This window comes from Mustela putorius, unplaced genomic scaffold (assembly GCF_011764305.1).
Source record: "Mustela putorius furo isolate JIRA1106 unplaced genomic scaffold, ASM1176430v1.1 tig00000867_pilon_pilon_pilon, whole genome shotgun sequence".
NCBI classification, from domain to species: domain Eukaryota; kingdom Metazoa; phylum Chordata; class Mammalia; order Carnivora; family Mustelidae; genus Mustela; species Mustela putorius.
This window is the reverse complement of record NW_025421501.1, coordinates 3321280-3345392: the sequence shown is the minus strand read 5'-3', so window position 1 is coordinate 3345392 and position 24113 is coordinate 3321280. Positions and strand designations below refer to the sequence as shown.

Sequence of the window (24113 nt, the reverse complement as noted above, 5' to 3'; positions counted from 1 at the left end):
CCACCAAAAGGCTGTAACAATTATAAATATATATGTACTCAACATCAGAGCATCTAAATATATAAAGAAACCATTGACAGAAGTGAAGGAAGACATAAATAGCAATACCATGACTTCAATACCCCATTTTCAATAATCAATATAGAACATCCAGACAGAAAATTTGGAATGAAAGAGGACTCAAACACCACAGACCAAATGGATCTAAAAGACAGATAAGATACAGAACGTTCCACCCTACAGCAGCAGAATAGAATACACATTCAGATCGCACATTTGGTCCCAAAACAGGTCTTAAATTTAAGAAGACAGAAATGCTACCAAGTATCTTTCCTAACCACAATGGAATAAACCCAGAAATCAAAAGCAAAAGGAAAACTGGAAAATTCAGAAATATGTGGAAATTAAACAGTATACTCATGAACAACCAATGAGTTGACAAAGAAATCGAAATGGAAATTTTAAAAATATCTTGAGACAAATGAAAACACAAAATACCCAAATTTTATTGGATGCAGTAAAGCCAGTATCAAGGGGACATTTATAGCTATAAATGCTTACATTAAGAAAGTAGGAAGATTTCAAAGAACCTAACTTTATGTGAGCAACTAGAAATAACAAATTAAGCACAAAATTAAAAAGAAGGAATAACAATTAGAGAAGAAATAAATACAGAACAGAAAAACAATGGAAAAATCAATGAAAAGGTTGGTTTTTTTAAGATCAACAAAACTGACCAAACTTACGCTGGACTAAAATAAAGAGACAACTCAAATAAAATAAAAAATAAATGGAGATATTACAACTGATGCCACAGAACGAAAAGTATCGTAAGACACTTATGAACAATAATATGCCAACAAATTAGATATATGCCAACAACTTAGAAGAAATAAATTCCTAGAAACATACAACCTACTAAGACTGAATCACCAAGAAACAGAGAAATTGAACATATCTATAATTTGTAAGGAGACTAATTCAGTAATCAAAAACCCTTCCAACAAAGAAAAGCCTAGGAACAGATGGCTTCACTGGTGAATTCTACCATTTAAAGAAAAATGAACAATAATCCTCAAACTCTTTCCAAAGAAATTAAAAATGAACACTTTCAAACTCATTTAATGAGGCTAACAATACCCTAATACCAAAGCCAGGCAAAGACACTATAAGAAAACTACAAACAAACAAACAGAGGGTTGCCAGACGACGGGGGGGGGGGGGGGGGGGGGTGGTAGGAAGAGGGTGGTAGGGTTATGGACATTGGAGAAGGTATGTGCTACGAAGTGTGTAAACCTGACAATTCACAGACCTGTACCCCTGGAGCTAATAATACATTATATGTTAATAAAAAATTAAAAAAAAAGAACTATGGAACAATATCCCTGATAAACATATATATATAATGTTCATATTATATATATATATAAATATAAATCCTCAACAAAGTATGAGCAAACAGAATTCAACAGTATATTAAAAGCATCACATACCATGACCAAGTGGACAGTCCCACATATGAAAATCAATTATAGTGATATATCATATCAACTTGACAAATGCAGAAAACGCATTTCAGACAATTCAACACTCTTTTGTTATTTAAAACTCTCAACACACTAGGAACAAAAGGAAATTACTTCAACATAATAAAAGCCATATATGGAACTCACAGCTAACATTTTACTCCATCATGAAAAACTGAAAGCTTTTCCTCTAATACTAGGAATAAAGCAAGGATGCCCACTTTTAACCTCTCTATTTAACTAGAAGTCTAGCCAAGGCTACTAGGATGGGGAGAGGGGCAGTATCCAAATTGGAAAGGAAAAAGTTACATTATTTCTGTTTGCAGATGACTTATCTTACATGTAGAAAACCCTGACAACTCCACAAAAAACTGATAGCTGAATTCAGAGTTACAGATACAAAATCAACATACAAAAATCAGCTGCATTTCTATATACTAACAATGAACTATACTAATCAAAAAGGAAATTAAGGGGACGCCTGGGTGGCTCAGTTGGTTAAGCGGCTGCCTTCAGCTTGGGTCATGGTCCCGGTGTCCTGGGATCGAGTCCCACATCGGGCTCCTTGCTCGGCAGGGAGCCTGCTTCTCCCTCTGCCTCTGCCTGCCATTCTGTCTGCCTGTGCTTGCTCTCTCTCCCTCTCTCTCTGACAAATAAATAAATAAAATCTTTAAAAAGAAAAAAAAAAAAGGAAATTAAGCGAGCAAATCCACTTACAATAGCAACACAAAGAACAAAATACTTAAGAACTGATTTAACCAAGGAAGTGAAAGATCTATACACTTAAAACTGTAACACATTGCTTTAAGAAATTAGAGGGCACAAATAGATGGAAAAACATCCTGTGTTCCTGAAATGGAAGACTTAATACTGTTAAGATGTCACTTCCCAAAACAATCTACAGACTCAACACAACCCTTATCAAAATGTCAGTGGTGGGGCGCCTGGGTGGCTCAGTGGGTTAAAGCCTCTGCCTTAGGCTCAGGTCATGATCCCAGGGTCCTGGGATCGAGCCCCGCGTCGGGCTCTCTGCTCAGAAAGCCTGCTTTCCCCTCCCTCTCTCTCTGCCTGCCTCTCTGCCTACTTGTGATCTCTGTCTGTCAAATAAATAAAATCTTAAAAAAAAAAAATGTCAGTGGTATTTTTTAACACAATAGAAAAAAAATCCTAAAATTCATAAGGCCTCACAAAGGACCTGAATAGTCAAAGAACTTTGAGAAAGAAGAACAAAGCCAGAGGCATTACACCTCTTGATTTCAAAAACATTATAAAGCTACAATAATGAAAACAGTACGGTACTAGCATAAAGTACTAGCATAAAGACAGACATACAGACCAAAAGAACAGAAACACAATGAGATATCAATCATCTCATACCTGTTAGGATGATCATTACCAAAAAAAAAAGTTAACAAGAGTTAGCAAAGACATGGAGAAATTGGAGCCCTCATGTACTGTTGGTGGGAATGTAAAATGGTGTGACCACTGTGGAAAACAGAATGAAGACTCCTCAAAAAAAAGTAACACTTACACCATTTAGGAATGCTACTTCTGGGTATTTATCAACAAACAAAAAACAAAAAACAAAAAAAACCTGAAATCAGGATCTTCAAGAGATATTTGTACTTCCATTCCATTGCAGCATTATTCACAATTGCCAAGATATAGAAACAACCAAATGTCCATGGACAGATACACATATAAACAAAATGTGGTACAGACACACAACGGAATATTGTGCAGCCATAAAAAGAAGGAACTACTGCCTTATGTGACCACATGAATGAACCTTGAGGACATTATACTAAATAAAATAAGTTAGTCACAGAATGACAAATCCTGCAGGATTCCACTTATATGCAGTATCTAACAGTCAACCTCACAGAAGCAGAAAACAGAACAGTAACTGTAGGGGATGGAGGAAGATACAGAGAGCAACTGTTAACAGGTATAAAGTTTCAGCTACCCAAAATGACTAAGTTCTAGAGATCTGCTATACAACACTGTATGTATAGTTAACAGTATCGTACCACATATTTAAAAATTTGTTAAGAAGGTAGAGTTCATGTATCTTAATACATCAAAAAAAAAAAAAAAGACAAAAGAATTCAAAGAAAAAAGGGAAAGTGCAAGAGTTAGGACAAAAGCTCAGGTCTGACATCAGCACCAGTACTGCCTCTAATATCCAGAGCTATAAAAAGATAGGTTTTGGGGAAGGGAAGTTGTGCTTATGTGTAAATTAATGCTCTCTACAACCAGGGCCTAGATGAAAGGTATCCATTGTGAAGATCTGGGCAAACTATTCTGCCTTTAACCAGATATAACACAATCCAATCTAATTTCACTCTCTCACAAACATTTATTGTATAGCCACTATGAGGAAATTGTTAATCAGAACAAAGACACTAGTTTTGTTGAAACTGTCTATCAAAAAGCCTAAAAATCAGAACGTGGGTTGCTTCTCAGTTCTTGCTTTTCCACCACTAAAAACAGCTGCCAATCCCAGACAAATGCTGTAAGAAGTTGTACAGACATTAATGCATTTATTTTCTGGGCGACTAAACTCACCGAAAGAAGTTTTGACACCTTTAAATAAAATATTAACTATATTTCATTTCAGAAACACTGAATGCGGTTACATCCTTCTTTTGGATCAAGAGAATTCAGTTTTCATTTAAGATTAAAAGGACACTGGGGCACGGAGGTGGCTCAGTCAGTTAAGTGTCTGCCTTCAGATCAGATCATGATCCCAGAGTCCTGGGATAGAGCCCCAAGTTGGCCTCCTTGCTTAGTGGGGAGTCTGCTTCTACCTCTGACTCTCTCCCTTCTCAGGCTCTTCCAATCTCTCTCTCTCTCAAATAAAAAAAATATATATATATTATATATATACATTTTCTTGCTCTCATTCACTGTCTCTCAAATAAATAATATATATTTATATATTTTTATAATATATTATTTATATAAAATTAAATTAATAAATCAATAAATTAAATCACTAAATTATTAAATCATTAAGATTATTAAATTATTATTAAATAAATCAATAAATTATTAAATAATTTTGTTATAAATTATTTAAAAATAAATCAATAAATTATATTTATATATTTCATTTATTTGTTTTATATATTTTTATTTTTAATATATAAATATTTATATTTATATTTTATTATATAAATAATTTTTTTTAAATTTATTTGAGAGCGAGAGTGAATGAGAGCAAGCGAGCATGAGAGGGGGAAGGTCAGAGGGAGAAGGAGACCCCCTGTTGAGCAAGGAGCCGGATGTGGGACTTGATCCCCAAACTCCAGGATCATGACCTGAGCTGCTCAACCAACTGAGCCACCTGGGTGCCCCAAAATATAAGAAATAAATAAATAAAAAGACATATATATATATATATATATTTTATATATAATATATATTTAATATATTTCAAACATTTTAATAAATTAATAAATAAAACAGTTTTAACTCAAGAAATACTGGGTTAGGAGCACCTGGGTGGTTCAGTTGTTAAGTGCCTGCCTTTGGCGCAGTCTTGATCCCCGGGTTCTGGGATCAAGCCCTACATCCCATCAGGCTCCCTGCTCAGCAGAGAGCCTGTTGCTCCCTCTACCTGCTCCCCCTACTTGTGCTCTCTCTCTCACTGTCAAATAAATAAATAAATAAATAAAATCTAAAAAAGAAAAAGAAGAAAGAAAAAACAAATACTAGATTAAGATAAATGCTTTGGTCCAATTTCTGAAATAGTCTTTTAATAAAAGAACAAAGGACAGGCACCTTTGTGGTTCAGTCATTAAGCATCTGCCTTTGACTCAGGTCATGATCCCAGAGTCCTGGGATGGAGCCCCATATAGCACTCTCTGCTTAGCAGGAAGCCTGTTTCTCCCTCTCCCATTCCCCCTGCTGCTTGTGTCCCCTCTCTCACTGTGACTTTGTCAAATTAAAACAAAAAACAAAGGAACACAGAAATGCTTAAAACATCTGGTTTGTTTTTTAAAAGCACACCTTTTAGGAACCTACGAGGCCAGATTACTGGGTTTCCTTCAATTATTGAGTGATGCTCAAAACTCTTTTTACTCACTTTAGTATTTCACTAAGAAGTCTTAAAATTTTTAAATGGCTAGGACTTTTCTTTTAACTGAAACTAATCCTTAACCACAACAAACCCCCAAAACACAAAACTTTAATAGACTCCATCCAGAAGATACAAATATATCCAGGACTTTATCAAGACTTTGGTACAACAGTATTTCATTAAAATGGATATATTTTAATCACCAACTTTTTCTTTTTGAAGATTTTATTTATTTGAGAGAGAGACAGTGAGAGAGAGCATGAGTGAGAAGCGCAGAGGGAGAAGCACACTCCCCATGGAGCTGGGAGGCCGATGCAGGACTCAATCCCAGGACTCTGGGGTCTTCACCTGAGTTGAAGGCAGTTGCTTAACCAACCGAACCACCGAGGCGCCCTTAATCACCGACTTTAAAGAAAAAGTTGTGATTAACAGATTTTAAACATGAACAATAAAGAAATTCTTGGGGCCTCTATGTGTCTCGATCAGTTAAGCAGCCGACTCTTGATTTTCAGCTCAGGTCACGATCTCAGGATCATGACATCAAGCCCTGCTTCAGGCTCTGTGCTCAGTGGGAAGTATGCTTGAGATTCTCCCTCTCCCTTTGCCCCCCACCATGCACTCCCTCACTCTCCAAAATAATAAAATAAATATTAATTAAAAACAGAAAGAAATAAATTAATTCTTCACACTATAAACTTCATGCAATGGACAAAAATTTTCCTGAATGCCCAGACTGTGACAATTTCATTTATTTCTGCCTCCTTGGTGACTAGTACAGAACCTGGCATTACACACTAGGTGTGTAGCAAATACCCGTTAAAATAAACTTACCACAAATACAGGCTGAAAGAATTAATTTGCTTGATATAGTAACACATTTTTTTTTCTATTATTTTAAATTAGCAGCCATTTTTATGAAAAAATTTGAAGTTAGAAATTCTTTTTACCCAGAGGGAAGAGGCCTTGTGATAAATTGCCTTAAAGCAGAGAAGAAAGTCAAGGGAAGTGGGCTTCAGCACAAGGAACGTGCAAGCCTATTCTTAAAGTCACTCCGAGTGGCTATTAAGGAGAATGTGTATTAGCAAAATTAACACATTTATTAAGATCAGCTCTTGTTAACCTCCACCTCTTTGCATAAAAATCCTAAAACAAAATCAGTATCTATTTAAATGGAAGTACAAAATACCAGTATATCCTAAAGAAGAAGTTACTCAAAAGAAATTACACATCAACTCTGAGCTCTTAATCTCAATCTTCAGCTACAAAAGCCAATAGGCCATTCCAAATTCTTTTTGGTAAAAAGGACCTATTAAGAAAACCCTAGGCTACCTGAGAGTGATATAGGCAAATACAAAAAGGTTTTAAAAGAAAAAGTGTTTCCACGCTATGAAAAATGAGAGCTGGAACCAGAACGAGGAGAGTAGGCATTTCTATGCTCCAGAAACATTCTAAATACGATATAAGAGGTGCTGACAGATGGCCACCTTCTGTAGCTCAAGAGGTTTTTTGTTTTGTTTTGTTTTTGTTTTTGTTTTTAAAAAATTTTATTTATTTGACAGAGATCACAAGTAGGCAGAGAGGCAGGCAGAGAGAGGGGGGGAAGCAGGTTCCCCACCGAGCAGAGAGCCTGATGAGGGACTCGATCCCAGGACCCTGAGATGATGACCTGAGCCGAAGGCAGAGGCTTAACCCACTGAGCCACCCAGGCGCCACTCAAGAGACTTTAATACAAATGAAAATAATTATAACAGGAACCACAGAGGCAGATGTTAAGCCACTAACTTCCCAATGTATTTGCTTTTAAGGGGAAAACAGAAAATCCACACACTGTGACTTGATTTGAAATGCTAACTAGTAGGTCAAGATGAAATAAGCACACACACACCACCCAATCTCCCACAGAATGCAACTAAAAACACTGGACAAGTTTATCTGAGGACCTGAAAAAGTAAATGGTGTAGCAGGCAGATAGAGAAAGGAAACCAGAACTCAAAGCACCACTACACTAGGGTCAAGTTCCCACTTTCTGTTCCTCCGGGATCTCCTAGCCTGCACTCCAAAGCTGACACTGAACACCAGATGCACCAAGAAAAGCTCCAGAGAAGCCTTCTATTTCTGGTCTAAGGAGCAGAAAGGGGACTTTTATAGATAAGGGAGAGTGAGTGAATTTCCTGTACTCTTGTTTCATCCCTTTCACGCTAGTTCGCGTCCCCAGGGAACACCAGGCTAGCAATGCGGGCAATGGCAGCAGCACACAGGCAGGCTCCTAAAGCTCTACAGAGAAACTGTGGTCCCACTAGGAAGAGGAGAATCCCTAGTTCTGTGATCCTCTGTCCTCTCACTGCTTGGCTAGAGGCGGACATAGTCATGGAAAGTAAAGCCCCAACTTTTTAACCACACAACCAGAAGGTGGGCTCCCCCAGGCGCCAGAAGCCATTAGGGAGACTGCAGAACGGAGGTTCATGAAAAGCTTACCAAGTTGTATGTGTGCTCCTGAGCTCATACGTGAGCTGGGCATGCATGGACTTGACTGTGAGAGCATACCAAAGGATCTGAGAACTAAACTATGACCTTTCCAGACAGGATGCTTGCAGACTTATCATATAAGTAAAATCCAAAAAATGAATGGACTCTTCAACCACAGCTTACAGAATGCTAGTTGGAACTTGTAGCCTGCACCTAACCAGGCAAATTTCCTGCTAAAGCAAAAATTCACCATTTTCTACAGGATTTAAACATGACCCAGAATCACTTAAGTCAAACTGTCCATAATACAATCCAAAATTAATAGCCTTTCAAAACCCCAGAAAATCCCATGATCTCACAAAGGAAAAAGATAAGCATGATACAGATGCTGGAATTATAGAACATAGTTGTTGTTGCTGTTGTTTTTTAAGAAGCTACTTAATTTCAGCTCAGATCATAATCTCAGGGAAGTGGGACTGACCTTGCATTGGGTACTGCGCTGAGCGTGGAGCCTGCCTGAGAGTCTCTCTCTCCCTCCGCCCCTCCCCTTCCCCCAACTGCATGTTCACACACATTAAAACCAAACAATAATAATAACAACAATAATAACCCAAACTTAAAATTCACTGGAAAGACTCAAAGCATGATGAAACTACAGAGGAAAGAATCAGTGAATCCAGAGATAATATGAATAGAAATTTTCCAAGCTAAACAACAGGGAAAAAAATTAGAAAAAGTACAGAACCTCAAGGACCTGCAGGACAATGACAAGATACAACATTTGCGTCATTAAAGTCCCAGAAAAAAAGGAAAAAAGTACAGTGCTCCCAAGAATGTGAAGAACAATGGCTGAATATTCACCCCCAAAAGAGAAAAAACCAAACTTCTAAAATCAAGAAGCTTAGTAAGCCTCAAATAGGAAGAAACTCAAAGAAATCCATACCTGAACACTATAACCAAATTGCTGAACATTAAAGACAGGGAAAATACCTCAAAAGCAGCTATAAAAAAGATGTTAAATACAGAGTAATAATGATTCCAAGATTGCAGATTTCTACCAGAAACCACAGAGGCCAGAGGCAGTGAAACACCACTTTCAAAGTGGTAAAAGAAAAGAACTACCAACCTAGAATTCTCTATCAAGCAAAAATTCAAAATAAGGAGAAGTCTCAGATGGAAAATAACTGAGAAAATTATCTGATAGCAGTCTTGCTCTAAAAAAAGTGCTAAACTAATTCTTGAGACACTGGTAAAATGGTACCAGAAATAATAACCAAACTTCAGGAATGAAGGAACAATAACAGCTACAGCAAATATCTGGTTTAAATGTAATCAAACAATTCTTCTTCTAAGTTCTTTAAATTGTGGGGGTTTTCAAGGAAAATAGATGACAAACTATAACATGTGAGCGGGAAGGAAAAGGGACCTAGGTGGCATACTCTACATCCCACTTAACATGATAAAATGCTAATTTTAAGTAGACTGTGTAGGCATGTATATTGTAATCCCTAGAGAAACCACTAAAAAACCTATAGAGAGAGATAAAAATCAAGAAATCATAGGGGCCTAGGTGGCTCAGTCAGTTGGTTATCTGCTTTTGGCTCGGGTCATGATCTCAGGGTCCTGGGATCAAGCCCCATGTCAGGCTCCCTGCTCAGCAGAGACTCTGCTTCTTCCCCACAGCTTCCGTGTGCTCTCTCTCCTCTCAAATAAGTAATCTTTTAAAAAAATTCATAAATTGTTAGAAAAAGGAAAAAAAATCAAACAATCCAAAATAAAGAAGAGAATAGAAAAACCAAAGGATGGGAAACAAAGGGAATAAAGAAAAAAAATAAATGGGAGACCTAAATCCAAATACATTAATAATTATACTTAGTATCATTACATATGTTATATTAACAAGTAGGAGTAATTATATATTATAATGTAAGTAATCATGTTACAATTAACTACACTTAATACAACTACACTAAAATTTATGCTGAAATACATTTATTAACAAAAAAATCAGACTGTCAGAATGGATTAAAAAAAATTACCCAAATACATGCTATCAAAAGAAACTCATTTTAAAAAAAATAAGAGCAAGTCAAAAGTAAAGGGATAGAAAAAGATATACCATGTAAACACCAATCAGATTAAACTGAAGTAGCTATATAAATCAGACAGCAGATTATTTTTGAACTTAGAACAAATGAAGTTACCACCAAGAAGAACATTACATAATGATAAAAGATTTGATTCACCAAGGAGATATAATGTACACACCTAAGAACAGAGCCTCAAAATACATGCAAACACACCTAAGAACAGAGCCTCAAAATATATGCAAAAATGGATAGAAGTGAAAATATAACTGGAAAAACCCACAATTATGGTTGGAGACTTCAACACTCTTCTCTCAGTAATGGATATAGAAAGCATACAAAGTATCAGCAAGGATACAGAAAAACTGAACATAATCATCAACCAACTCAATCTAATTGACATTTACAGAAAACTATAGAACAGCAGAACATAATTCTTCTTACTGTATGTGAGACATTCACCAAGACAAACCATATCCTAGACCATTAAAAAATTTTAACAAATTTAAAATGACTGAAATAGTATTTTTTTAGAGTATGTTTTCTGACCATAATATAATTAAGACAATAACAGAAAGATAAGACAAAAATTCCCCAAACACATAAAAATTAAACATTTCTAAATGATCATGGGCAAAAGAGTAAGATATAAGGGAAATGAGACATTTAATTTTTGCTCAAAGTATCAGAATTTGCAGGGTATAGCTAAAACAGTGATTAGAAGGAAATTTGTAGGGGCGCCTGGGTGGTTCAGTGGGTTAAGCCTCTGCTTTCGGCTTAGGTCATGGTCTCGAGCCCGGCATCAGGCTCTCTGCTCGACGGGGAGCCTGCTTCCTCCCTCTCTCTCTGTCTGCCGCTCTGCCTACTCTGATCTCTGTCTGTCAAATAAATAAATAAAATCTTTAAAAAAAAAAAAAAACAGAAGGAAATTTGTACCATTACATGCTCATCTTTTTTTTTTTTTAAAGATTTTATTTATTTATTTGATAGAGAGAGATCACAAGGAGGCAGAGATGCAGGCAGAGAGAGAGGGGGAAGCAGGGTCCCTGCTGAGCAAAGAGCCCAATTCGGGGCTTGATTCCAGGACTCCGGGATCATGACCTGAGCCGAAGGCAGAGGCTTAACCCACTGAGCCACCCAGACGCCCCTATATTACATGCTTCTCTTAAAGAATGATCTCAAATAAACCATCTAAGTTTCTACCTTAAGAAATGAGAAAAAGGGGGCACCTGGGTGGATGTTGGGATTGAGCTCGGTGTTGGACTCTGCTCAGCAGGGAGCCTGCTCCCCCCCAAACCGCCTGCCTCTCTGCCTACTTGTGATCTCTGTCAAATAAATAAAATTTAAAAAAAAAAAAAAAACAAAAAACGAGAAAAAGAGTAAAATAAATTCAAAGCATGCAGGAAGAGAGAAGTAACATAACAGAGAATCCATGTAACTGAAAACAGGAAAAAGGAGAAAAACTAATTAAATCAAAAGCTGGTTCTTTGAAAAAGACAGATTAAACCATTATACTGGCAAAGAAAAAAGATGATACAATTACCAACACCAGGAATGAAAAAGAGATTAGCACTACAAACTCAAGATTAAAAAGACAGTAAGGCCATGCTAGTTACATGCCCATAAATTCAACAATTCAATGAAATTAACAATTCCTTGAAAAGCACAAACTACTAACATTCACTCAAGAAGAAACAGATAACCTGAATAGTCCCATGCCTATAAAAGAACTTGAATTCATAGTTTGAAATGTTCTGAAAACACGACACAACAAAACAAATCCAGGCCCTTGCAAATTCTACCAAACATATAAAGAAGAAGTAATAACAACTCTACATGATCTCTTCCAGAAAATAGAAGAGGTGGGAAAACTTCCCAACTCATTTCTGGGGGGCCAACATCACACTGATATTAAAACCAGACAAAAGTAGTACCAAAAAAGCCACACAAGGCAGAGTACTAACCACTACACAACCACGGCCCAAAAAAACCACAGACCAAATTCATCATAAACATAAATGCAAAAATGCTCAACAAAATTTAGAAAATCAAATCTAGCAACATGTAAAAAGAATACACCACAACCAAATGGAGCTCACCCTTGAAATGCAAGCTTATTCAAACTTTTAAAAGTCAATCAATTATGATCCACCATATTAACAGACCAAAAAACAAAAAAACAAAAACTAAAAACACAAGGAAAACCATAAGGTCATATCAAACACACAAAAAACATAACAAACTGCAACATCATTCATGATTCAAACAACTCTCAGGAAGCCATTAAGAGGAGCAAACTTCATCAATCTGATTAAGGGCAATGACCAAAAAAACCACATAGCTAACCTCATACTTACAGTAAGTGAAAGACTGAATGCTTTCCCTTCAAGATCAAGAAGACAAGAATATTCATTCTCACCACTTACAAAAAGTCCTAGCTAGTGCAGTATGGCAAGGGGAAAAAAAAAGAAGATCGGAAATGAAGAAATAACACTATTCTAGCCACAAACAACATCAATGTCTACGTAGAAAATTTCAAGCATTCTACAGAAAAGCTGTTAAAATAACTGAGTTCCTAAGGTCAATATATAAAAATCAATCATATTTGTAAATACTGGTGATGTAAAATTAGTAACAAAAATTTTTTAAAATATCACTCACAAGAGTACCAATAAGAAATATTTGGATATAAATTTAATAAAACATATGAAGCATCTGCATGCTGAAACCTACACAATGCTAAAGAAGTCAAAGACTTAAGAAAATAAAGACATACCACGTCCATGGATTTTAAGACCTGATACAGTTAAGATATAAATTCTTCCCAAACTGACCTATGGATTGAATGCAATTCAATAAAAATTCCAGCAGGATTTCCTTGTAGATATAAGTAAGATTACACTTAAAAAAAAAAAAAAAGAAAGAAAGAAAGAAAGAAAAGAAGAAGAAAAACCATAACAGACAAAACAATTTAGAAAAAGAACAAACTTGGAGGAGTCATACTAACCGATTTAAAGATTTACTGTAAAGCTACAGGAATCAGAGACAGTGGGTATTAGTTAAGGAATAAACAAATATATCAATGGAACAGAACAGAATATGGTTCAGGTACAAACGGAACTCAATGGAGTAAGAGTAATCTTTTCAATTAGTGGTGTTGCAACAACTGGGTATCCATACTCCAAAAAAAAAAAAAAAAAAAAAAAAAAGAAAAGAAAAGAAAAAAAATACACACACACAACACACACACACCCCAATACAAAAAAACTTGACCTAAGTCATTCCACATCTTATACAATATTAACTCAAGACAGACCATACATCTAAAAACAAAGTACAAAACCATAATACTTTTAGAAGAACACAAAGGAGAAAATCTTCATGAACTTAAATTGGGCAAAAAGTTCTTAGGATTCCATTCCAAAGAAAAAAGAAAACAAAAAGAAAAGAAAAAAGCTGGTAAGTTAGACTTTTTCATTTAAAAAAGTCCTTTGTTTTGTGAAAGACACTATTAAGAGAATGAAAAGCCAAGCTATAAACTAGGAGAAAACATTTACAAATCACATAACCAATAAAGGTTTTATACCCAGAACGCAAAAAGAACTCTCAAAATTCAATAATAAAACAGACAATCCAATAAAGTATGGGTCTATGGAAGTCTGTTGCTGTGTTGGATGTGTTGAAAATGTTAAGAAACTGTCAGACTGTTTGTAGATTGGATGTACCATTTTACGTTTTCATCAGGAATCTATGCAAGTGTTAAAATTCATGCAAGTATACATCAAAAAAGGTCAAATCTACTGCATAAAAATTTGAAAAGTAAAACAACTAGTACTCCTTTAATGATTCCACTATTTCTATTTTTTATTGAAATAAACTATCACCAAAACAAAAAGCTTCCAAAAACAATAAACTGTATTACAGTGACAGAAACAGACTTCCATTTCCAGAAACAGGCCAGACTAAATGTTCAAAGAAATTCTTCTCAATACCGAATTCTCCCAAGACGTTTTTTGATACACTTAAAAAGTGTATCAGAGTTTGTGGTAAAGTAAGGGAAACAATAATAGTTCAGAATTCAGAATCTGGGTTTTGTTTTTACAGAGGGAATGCACTAGGCATATATATATATATATACATATATATGTTAATATTCTTAGCAATATGAGGGACAACATCACATAATCAAACATTCAAATTTCTGCAGTTAGTTCACACCAGTTCAGGTCAAGTTTTTTAAAAAATAACGTGTAAGGGGCGCCTAGGTGGCTCAGTAGGTAAAAGCCTCTGCCTTCGGCTCAAGTTGTGATCCCAGGGTCCTGGAATCGTGCCCCACTGTCAGGCTCTCTGCAGAGAGCCTGCCTGCTTCCTCCTTCTCTCCCCTGACTGCCTCCCTGACTACTTGTGATCTCTGTCTATGAAATAAGTAAATAAAATATTTTTTAAAAAGTAACATGTGATCATCAAAGCTTTCTGGATTTCTAAATTGCAGATAAGGAAATCGTGGACCTGCAGGAGCCAGTGCAAATCAAGATGGGCAAAGTGCCAGACAGGCAGCGCAGTCACCTGGGAAAACCAGCAATGCCAAGAGACTTGAAGTGTGCACTTTCAAGGGCAATTGCTCAGGGCCCAAACAGGGTAAAAGATTAGACCAAAATCATGCCAAAGGCCCTAAGAGTTTGCCTGAAAAACCCAAAGACCAAATGTATTTTAAGTGGTACCAGGAAGGTAGTGAAGTTGGCCCCAGATGCAAGGCAAAAGCAAATGCCAATATACTCATAACCCAATTTATTTACTTTTATTTTTTTTTTCCTGGAATAACCCAATTTAAACAGCGTTCTCAAAAAATTCCCACAGAGGGGCACCTGGGTGGCTCAGTGGGTTAAAGCCTCTGCCTTCAGCTCAGGTCATGATCCCAGGGTCCTGGGATCGAGCCCCACATCGGGCTCTCTGCTCAGCGGGGAGCCTGCTTCCTCCTCTCTCTCTCTCTGCCTACTTGTGATCTCTGTCTGTCAAATAAATAAGTAAAATCTTTAAAAAAAAAAAAAATTCCCCGGCGCCTGGGTGGCTCAGTGGGTTAAGCCATTGCCTTCGGCTCAGGTCATGATCTCGGGGTCCTGGGATCGAGTCCTGAGTCGGGCTCTCTGCTCAGCAGGGAGCCTGCTTCCCTCTCTCTCTCTGCCTGCCTCTCTGCCTACTTGTGATCTCTCTCTGTCAAATAAATAAATAAAAATAAAATCTTAAAAAAAAAAAAATTCCCACAGAAAAAATCCAAAATCTATGTTCAGACAGCCAAAAACCACTAAAATCACAAGTGACCAAGAGTGTGAATCTAAAGAAACAAATAGTGAACCAGATTTTAAAAACCTACAGATATTAGAATCATCAGATGATGAATATATGTTTAAACTTAAAGAAATACAAAATAGGCTGAGAAGTGGGATGAAGGGATAAAGGAACAAGAAACTAAAAACTAACCAGGCAAATCTGAATTAAATATCTAGAAATACAAAATTCAGTAACGTTTAGATAGAAAAAATTGTAAACTGATTCAACAGCAGATTAGACCCATCTTAAGAGACAATAAATGAACTAAAACACAGATCTGAAGAAATGATCATCGATGTAAAAAAGCTACATACAACATAGTTTTAGGCATATGACATTCTGGAAAAGGCAAAATTATGGAGACAGTAAGATTAATGGTTCTCAGGGATTAGCAGGTAGGAAGAGATGAAAAGGCAAAGTATGGACAGTTTTTAGGGCAGTAAAAATACTCTTAACACCATAACGATGGACCCATGCCATGGTGTATTTGTTGAAAGCCACTGAACGCACAGCACCAAGAGTGAAACCTGATGTAAACTGTGGACTATGGGTGACTATAGTGTGTCTGGGTAGGTTCAACAATGGCAACAAATGTGCCGCTCTGGTGGCGGACATGGAAGATGGGGGTGGCAGGTCTATATATGTGAGGGGGCCAAGAGTATACAGGAAATTGCTCTACCCTCCTCTCAATTTTGCTGTGAACATAAATTGCTCTGAAAAGGGGCACCTGGGTGGCTCAGTCAGTTAAGCATTTGCCTTGGGCTCAGGTCATGATCTCAGGGTCCTAGGACTGAGACCCCAGTGGGGAAGGGCTCTCTGCCTACTGGGGAGTCTGCTTCTCCTTCTCTCTGCTCATGGTCTCTCTTGCTATCTCTGTCACTGTCTCTCTCCAAAAAGTAAGTAAAATCTTAAAAAAAAAAAAAAGGGGGGGGGGGGAAATTGCCCTAAAAAAATAAAGTGTTACGGGGTAGGGGGAGGGGGAGAAAAGAAAAAACAAAAAAGAATCACCTAGCTCTACGAGAAGCAAAGAACAGATAAGATGAAGACAGGAAAAAACATGGAGGCTGTCGAATCAGAATTCCAGAAGGTGATAACTGAAAAATTATGAGAGTGTAACTTTCAAATGAACAGAGAAGAAATAAAGAGGTGCTGTTGTTAAAATGCTGATTTTAACTCAAGCTCCCTGCTCACTTCATAATCCGAGGTATATTACTTAACTATCCTAAACCATAGGGGTGCATGGGTGGCTCAGGGGTTAAATCCTCTGCCTTTGGCTCAGGTCATAATCTCAGGGTCCTGGGATCCAGCCCTGCATTGGGCTCTCTGCTTGGCAGGGAGCCTGCTTCCTCCTCTCTCTCTGCCTGCCTCTCTGCCTGCTTGTGATCTCTGCATGTCAAATAAATAAATAAAATCTTTTTAAAAAAAAACTATCCTAAACCATGGTTTTCTCATTTGTAAAATGGGGCAATAATGCCGACCTCAGAGGTGGTATGGCCATTAGGTGAAATCCGAGTACAGCAGTTGGCACAGAACCCAATAAATGACACCTGTTGGCAATTAAAAAATAATTTTACCTACGAAGCAGACAGTAAGTTAGTAGCAAATTAAGAAGGAGATGAAAATGAAATAAGCATCCCTGGATAATGGTTTGATTTCAAAATCTCTGGAAGGCAGAGGCAGGATTCAACCCTTCTTCATTTGTTAATTCTGCAAAAGAGCCTTCGGAGAGGATCCAATTTTTGTCTGTATCCCTGCTGTTCCTTCTTCAAATACCAATCCTTCTCCAGGACATTCTCCAAATCCTTCCAAATTTGCAAGTGGGTGTGAGAGAAAACTATTCTAATGCTTTTATTCCTCGCCTCAAGTTCTACTTTATAAAATGATTAAACAAAGAGGATAAAGAGAGATAAGAAAACCACATACTTACTTTTCATTAATTTTCCTGATAATTCCTTCAGTGGTGAAGAGGGACTATTTCTACTGGCTACTAGAAGTCTAGAGGAGGATTCTTGGATTTCCATGGAAACTGGATGCGTTCCTGTTCTGGCCATTTCAAGATGGAGAGAATGGGCACTGTCACATTCCCGGGAAAGCAGCAAGTGATTCTGAATGTTGCTAGTTCTATTGTTCAGGTCAATTCCTTCAGATTGAGTCATAAGCAATTGAGCTGAGCTTGAATCCTCCAATCTCTTGTCAAGAGACTCAGTTACAAAAGATGTTGCGGTTTCATGCTTCTTAGATGGAGAGACAGGCTCAGCCAATGCACTCTGCTTCACGGTGTTGAGACTGTGTGCTCTTATTCGGGACCAAGTTGTAGAGTGAAAACTTTCAGCTTCTAACCAAAATTTAACCAAATGCTCCATTCGCCGAAGTTCCATGAATTGAATAAAATAAGGGAGAACAACAGTGTCATGCAGGACTTGTTCAAGAGTCTTTGAAAGACTTGATTTGGTCTCTTGAGTCTGGTAGTCCAGACAAGATCTGCCTGAAAGAAGCAAAAGATTAGCAGTTCAGTAACAAATAATTTAAGATTAATAGATTAGTCAGCCACAGTCCAGCTTAGTGGTACCAGAATTCTTAAATAAAAGTTTACTTCCCGGGTGCCTGGGAGGCTCAGTGGGTTAAAGCCTCTGCCTTCAGCTCAGGTCATGATCGCAGGGTCCTGGGATCGAACCCGCATTGGGCTCTCTGCTCAGCAGGAAGCCTGCTTCCTCCTCTCTCTGCCTGCCTCTCTGCCTACTTGTGATCTCTCTCTGTCAAATAAATAAAATCTTTAAAAAAAAAAAAGTTTACTTCCCTAGCAATTTAATGAATAAAGAACTAGAAATACTGTCACTGTGACTGCTAAACAGGCAAAGAAACAAGTGTTCGAACTTAATTCAACTATTAAAAAGCTCTTTAATTCAATTATTCTTATCTGACTTTTAATGGCAGTTTAGACCATGGAAATTCTTGGGGAAAAAAAATCTTACGATACTAGTACCAAAGAAAGGTGGCCAATAAAAATATGAAAATATATTCCATCTAATTAAAAATGCCAGAAAAGCACATTAATATAACATTTTTGTCTGTCAAACTGGAAGATGTTTTTTCAAAAAATAACAATAAAAACCAACAAAGGCAGAGCAGAACAGGCAACAACAGGCAACTGTCACCCACTGATGATGAAAATAAAAAATAACAAAACTTCTTTGGAAGAGCATTCAGTAACAGAGGGCAAAGCTTTAAAAATCTGCATGATTGGGCGCCTAGGTGGCTCAGTGGGTTAAGCTGCTGCCTTCAGATCAGGTCATGATCTCAGGGTCCTGGGATTGAGCCCTTATCGGGCTCTCTGATCAGCAGGGAGCCTGCTTCCTTCTCTCTCTCTCTCTGCCTGCCTCTCCATCTACTTGTGATTTCTCTCTGTCAAATAAATAAATAAAATCTTAAAAAAAAAAAAAAATCTGCATGATTTCACAATCCAGTAACACCACCTCTAGGAACTTTTCCTGAGGAAAAATTGTCCATGTGTGCATGGCCAGAAAAATGTTACCAACGCTCAGTGTTTGTTACAACAGAATAAAGAGTAGCTCTGGAGACCTGTACCCCTGGGGATAAAAATATATGTTTATAAAAATAAAAAAAAAAAAAAAAAAAAAAAAAAAAAAAAAAAAAAAAAAAAAAAAAAAGAGTAGCTCTGGGATTTTTATCTTGAGAAATAAAACTAAACTTACCAAAATTTAATAAAAATAAGTTCATTGTATATATAACTAAATTTAGGTTATGATTATAATCACAAACTATTAGAATAAACAAAAACAATTTTTTTTTAACATTTAAAGCATTTGACATTTTGAGGTTCAGCTTCATAAAATTAGCAGGGTTTCATCAATTTTTCAAAATAGCTTTTCTTAATCCTTTGATATTCAAATTATTTTCTTTTGAAACACTTCATGTGTCATCCTTGCTGGCTGTCTCTTTTTTTTTCAAGAAAGGGAGCGAGTGAGCAAGCACAGCCCAACCCAACACAGGCTCTAATCTCATGGTCCTACCTGAGCTGAAATCAAGAGTTGGGTGCTTAACCAACTGTGCCACCCAGGCGCCTCCTGGGTGTCTCATGTTCAAGGTTAACCAGTACATCTCTGTCAAACTCCCTTTCTTGAACTTCACAAAATTCTGATCCTTTGCAAGATTTACCAATTTTTAAATTAAAATTTTAATTCTGAAATAATGGTAAGTTCAAATACAACAGTAAGACACAATACAGGGAGATCCCATGTACCCTTTACCAGGGTTCCCCAAGGTAACATCTTACAGTACCATATTACAGTATCACATCAAGGTACTGATGTTACTACGACCACTAATCTTACTCAGATCTCCCCATTTCACCTGTACACACCTGTGGACTTCATTCTATGCAAGGGAATCCATGCAACTTTATCCTGGGTAACTGCCAAGTTACTGAACAGTTCCAATGCCACATGGATGCCTCATGTGGCCTTTTGTAACCGCCTCCTCCGTTCCTTGGCCCTGGCAAACACTACTCTATCCTTAATTTCTCTAATTTTGTCATTTCAAGAATATTATACAAATGGAATCATACCGCGCATAACCTTTTGGGACTGGCTTTTGACGCTCAGCATAATTCCCTTGGGACTCACCCAAGTTGTGAGGTAAATCAATAGTGTGTTCTTCTTCATTGCTGAGCAGTATTCTGTGGTGTGCATGTGCCAGTGTGTCTAACCACTCACTCGATGCTGCAAGACAGCCGGTCTTCGGCTTTTAAGCTGCTATGGACATCGGGGTACAGGCTTTTGTGGGAATGTAAGTTTCCACTTCTCTAGGATAAAAGCTGAAGAGTGCAACTGCAGGGTCATATGACATCTGCACGTTCTGCTCTACAAGAAACACCAAACTACTTTCCAGAGTGCCTGTACCATTTCACATCCCCCCCAGCAACACAGGTGTGATCCAGTAAAACTTACAATTTTACTTTGTGATCAATACAAATGCTATTTGCAGTGTACTGCTGAGTGTGGCCCACAGACACTCTAACATCTTTGAAGATATACAACTGTTAAGCAAAGAGGTCAAAAGATGGGCTAATTTTATTAGACATCAATTTATTCACTTTTCTTTCAATTTATGATACCATGACACACAATTTTTATAAAGTGCAGAACTGTGGATAACGAAAATTCGATCTCCTTCATATCTTTTTTGGGGGCAGGGGGGAAGAAGTTATTTTAACATAGTAGGGATCCTATTACACTCACTGTTATGTGACCTGCTTTTTGCACTTTAACCTTAGATATTTCTCTAGGTCATCTTCAGACTTGTGGCTCCCTAATATTCCAGATGCGGGTACACCACAATGTATCTACTTCTCCATCGCCAGACATGTACATGTTGTTCCTCATTTTTTGCTTTCACCAATAACACTGCAATAAAAGCTTTATACATACTTGCATCTACATCTTTTGGCATATATGTGACTACCTCTGAGGGCTAGATCTTCTATTTTACATTCTGATAACTACTTCCACACTGCCTTCCAAAAAAATCTTCATCAATCTACACTTCCACTAAATAGGACTGGCTATTTCTCTTCATCTCCGTTACCATTCAAATTGTCAAACTTTAAACATTTGCTGATGTGTTAGGGAGAACATTAACTCATTACTTAAATTTGCAATTTCCTGAGTATGAGTGAAATGAGGCATCTTGTTCATATAATTAGTGGTTAAATGTATTTCTTCTTCTGGAAATGGCCCATTTTTTTTTTTAACTGAGAATGCTTTATATTTTTTGCTTATGGGAACGTAATAGAGTATCATTTGTTATACTTGTAGCTGTTATTTTTATTTAAAATTTTAAAATTTTATTTATTTTTTTATAACATTTTATTTATTCATTTGACAGTGACAGAGATAGCGAGAAAGGAAACCTAAGCAGGGGAAGTAGGAGAGGAAGAAGCTGGCTTCCCGCGGAGCAGGGAGCCTAATGCGAGGCTCGATCCCAGGACCCCCGGATCATGACCCGAGCCGAAGGCAGACACTTAATGACTGAGCCCCCAGGTGCCTCAAATTTTATTTTAAGAAGGGTCCATGCCCAATGTGGGGATCAAACTCACAGCCCACAGATCAAGAAACACATGCTCTTATCTTAAATACATTTTTCCAAAGCACATTCCCATTATACAGTTCTAGTATCCTCCAGCAAGTTTCCCATAACACACTCAATCCTTCCTACTAGAAGTTAACAAAAAGTGAGTCACTTACCCAGGTCGCCAAAATGAGCAGCCTCCATGTGGCTTGGCTGCTTCTTAAGTGTTGCTGTCCTGCTACTTGAAAAGGAGTCCATGTTGGCAGAAATGGCATTGATTGCAACATGACTTGGTCCTGCTGCCTCCAGCAAGGCATGATTTTTAGTGCTTTTTTGTGGGGAATGTACAGATATTGAAGCTATAATTTGGGGGGGGAAAAGGTTAAAAATTAAACATAATTTGATAGCCTAAAAATGTCTCATAAAGGACTTTAAGAGAACTTTAAAAATTAAATTTTGTAACACCTCACTTAAGCATACACGCTCAACAAAAAATACTTATGGGAAAGGGAATCAAGCAGCAGAAAACTGGAAAGCAATGTCCTATTATTATTTATAACTCTCAAAATACTGTGCCAAAAATGGAACTTAAAACAAGAGATGTTTCTTTGAGAACTTCTACTGATGACAGAAAGTACCAAAGCCAGAAAACATTCTGATATATGGACCTTTTCAATTCCTTAATCCTTTTTGTCCAAGGAACAAAACTAAAACTTGTGAAATGGGGTAAAAATGAGAAAAACATTCTTCAGAATACTTATTTTATTTTTTTGTCAGAGGAAGAGAGAGAGGGAGTGCACAAGCTGGGGGAAACAGCAGGCTGAGGGAGAAACAGGCTCCCTGCTGAGTAGGAAGCCCAAGGTGGGACTCGATCCCAGGCCCTGGGATCATGACCTGAACTGAAGACAGATGCTTAAGCCACCCAGGCATCCCCTTATTTTCCTTTTTAATTGGGTAACACAATTTCTCTAATGAAAAACATTTATGATCAAGGTTCAAGCTGCTTAGAGATAAAGCACATTTAAAAAATTCACAAAATACATTTTCCTTAGTAGTCTGAAGAAATGGCCTATTGATGTCAGAATAAAGAAATTACCCATTTGGTAATAGGAGATAAGCAACTCAGTATTACAATACTGTCAAAGTAGTCCTGTGACCTTGTTGCTACAGCTGGATCAGCATTCTACCTCTCCTATTTATTCCATACAAATATTAAAGACTCTTATTAAAGATTTTTAAAAAGTGTTGGCCTAGCGCATTGCTATAGCAAGGACAGAAGGGACACCTGGGTGGTACAGTCGGCTAAGCGTCTGCCTTCTGCTCAGGTCATGATCCCAGAGTCCTGGGACGCAGTTCCATACACAGAGCTCCTGCTCTGTGGGGAACCTGCTTCTCCCTCTGCCTGCTACTCTCCCTGCTTGTGCTCTCTAACAAATAAGTAAAATCTTAAAAAAGAAATTTAAAAAAATGCCCACCGTGTCGGAAATGGTTTCCTTCCCTGACTCCTCCTCCTGAGGCTCTCTGCTCTTTTATTCTTTCTGCTAGAAACATTTACTCTCAAACCTTTTAATTATTACTAGAGCCAACTTTTCTGAAAAGATTATTTAAACCTGTAAGTACTCCTCTTTTTCCCACAAATAAACTTGAGACCCTGACACATCTGTTAAAATAAATAAAACCAGATAAAATAGAGATATCTAAAGGAGATTTTTAAAAAGAGTTATAAGGGACACCCAGGTGGCTCAGTCATTAAGCATCTGCCTTTGGGACCCCACTTTGGGCTCCCTGCTCGGTGGGGAGACTCCTTCTCCCTCTCACACCGCCATCCTGCCCCTGCTTGTGTTCCCTCTCTCACTATGTCTCTCTCTGTCAAATAAATAAATAAATACATTAAAAAACAAAACAAAATAGTTATTAGTAACTCTGGTTGACTCAAGGGGAACATCTCACTCACACTCTGGACCTCTCTGCAGCAGCTCCTAGGGTACACTTCTATGGAACTGGAGCCCCAGGGGGTAAGCACTAACCTGCATCTGACACCTGGCCTTTGATTTGGGCTTGGGGCCTATTAATTCCTTACCGCTAGCTATTCTCACTTTGACTTTACCATATCAAGACCAATTTGTCCAAATACCAAACTCACCGCATCTTCTTCCAAACTAATGCTCCTATTCAATTTCCCTATCTCTGCTCAACCTGCCAGTCTCCAAAGCTCAGAATCATGGGCCCATTCTTTTTCACTCTACACGTTTACCTAAGATTGGTTGATTTTTTCTTAAAGATATTATACATCTACTTACATGTTTATTATCAACACCACACCCTTAATACAGGCTTTTCTGTATTACAGCAAAAGGACTTCTTTGGTTTCCATCCTATAGAACTCTTCCAGACTTACCTTTCATAAATACCATATATAAAGCATCAACATCCTACTCAAAGCCTACAGGCTCCCTATTTTCTCTGTCTAAACTCTCTGTTCTGGTCTCTAAGGTCCTTACAACTGGGTATCAATCTTCTGTGAAAATATCCCCT

The 24113-nt window shown here is 37.5% G+C and overlaps 1 protein-coding gene across 9 annotated transcripts in view; it reads right to left on the bottom strand.

The window, feature by feature from the left end:
* AKAP10 (A-kinase anchoring protein 10) overlaps positions 1–24113 on the bottom strand; it is an 81293-nt gene that overhangs the window by 43155 nt on the left and 14025 nt on the right. For 8 of the 9 annotated variants that reach the window (XR_006608244.1, XM_004779884.3, XM_004779885.3 and 5 more), the window contains exons 3-4: positions 21755–21937; positions 17419–17976 (exon numbers count right to left, since the gene is read on the bottom strand). Coding sequence is in view for 8 of the 9 variants with exons in the window: in XM_004779884.3 (XP_004779941.1) it covers positions 17419–17976; positions 21755–21937 (741 nt within the window). In the remaining variant the exon portion in view is untranslated. The remainder of the gene's footprint in view (positions 1–17418; positions 17977–21754; positions 21938–24113) is intronic. The other variant, XM_045085443.1, reaches the window with a different exon arrangement.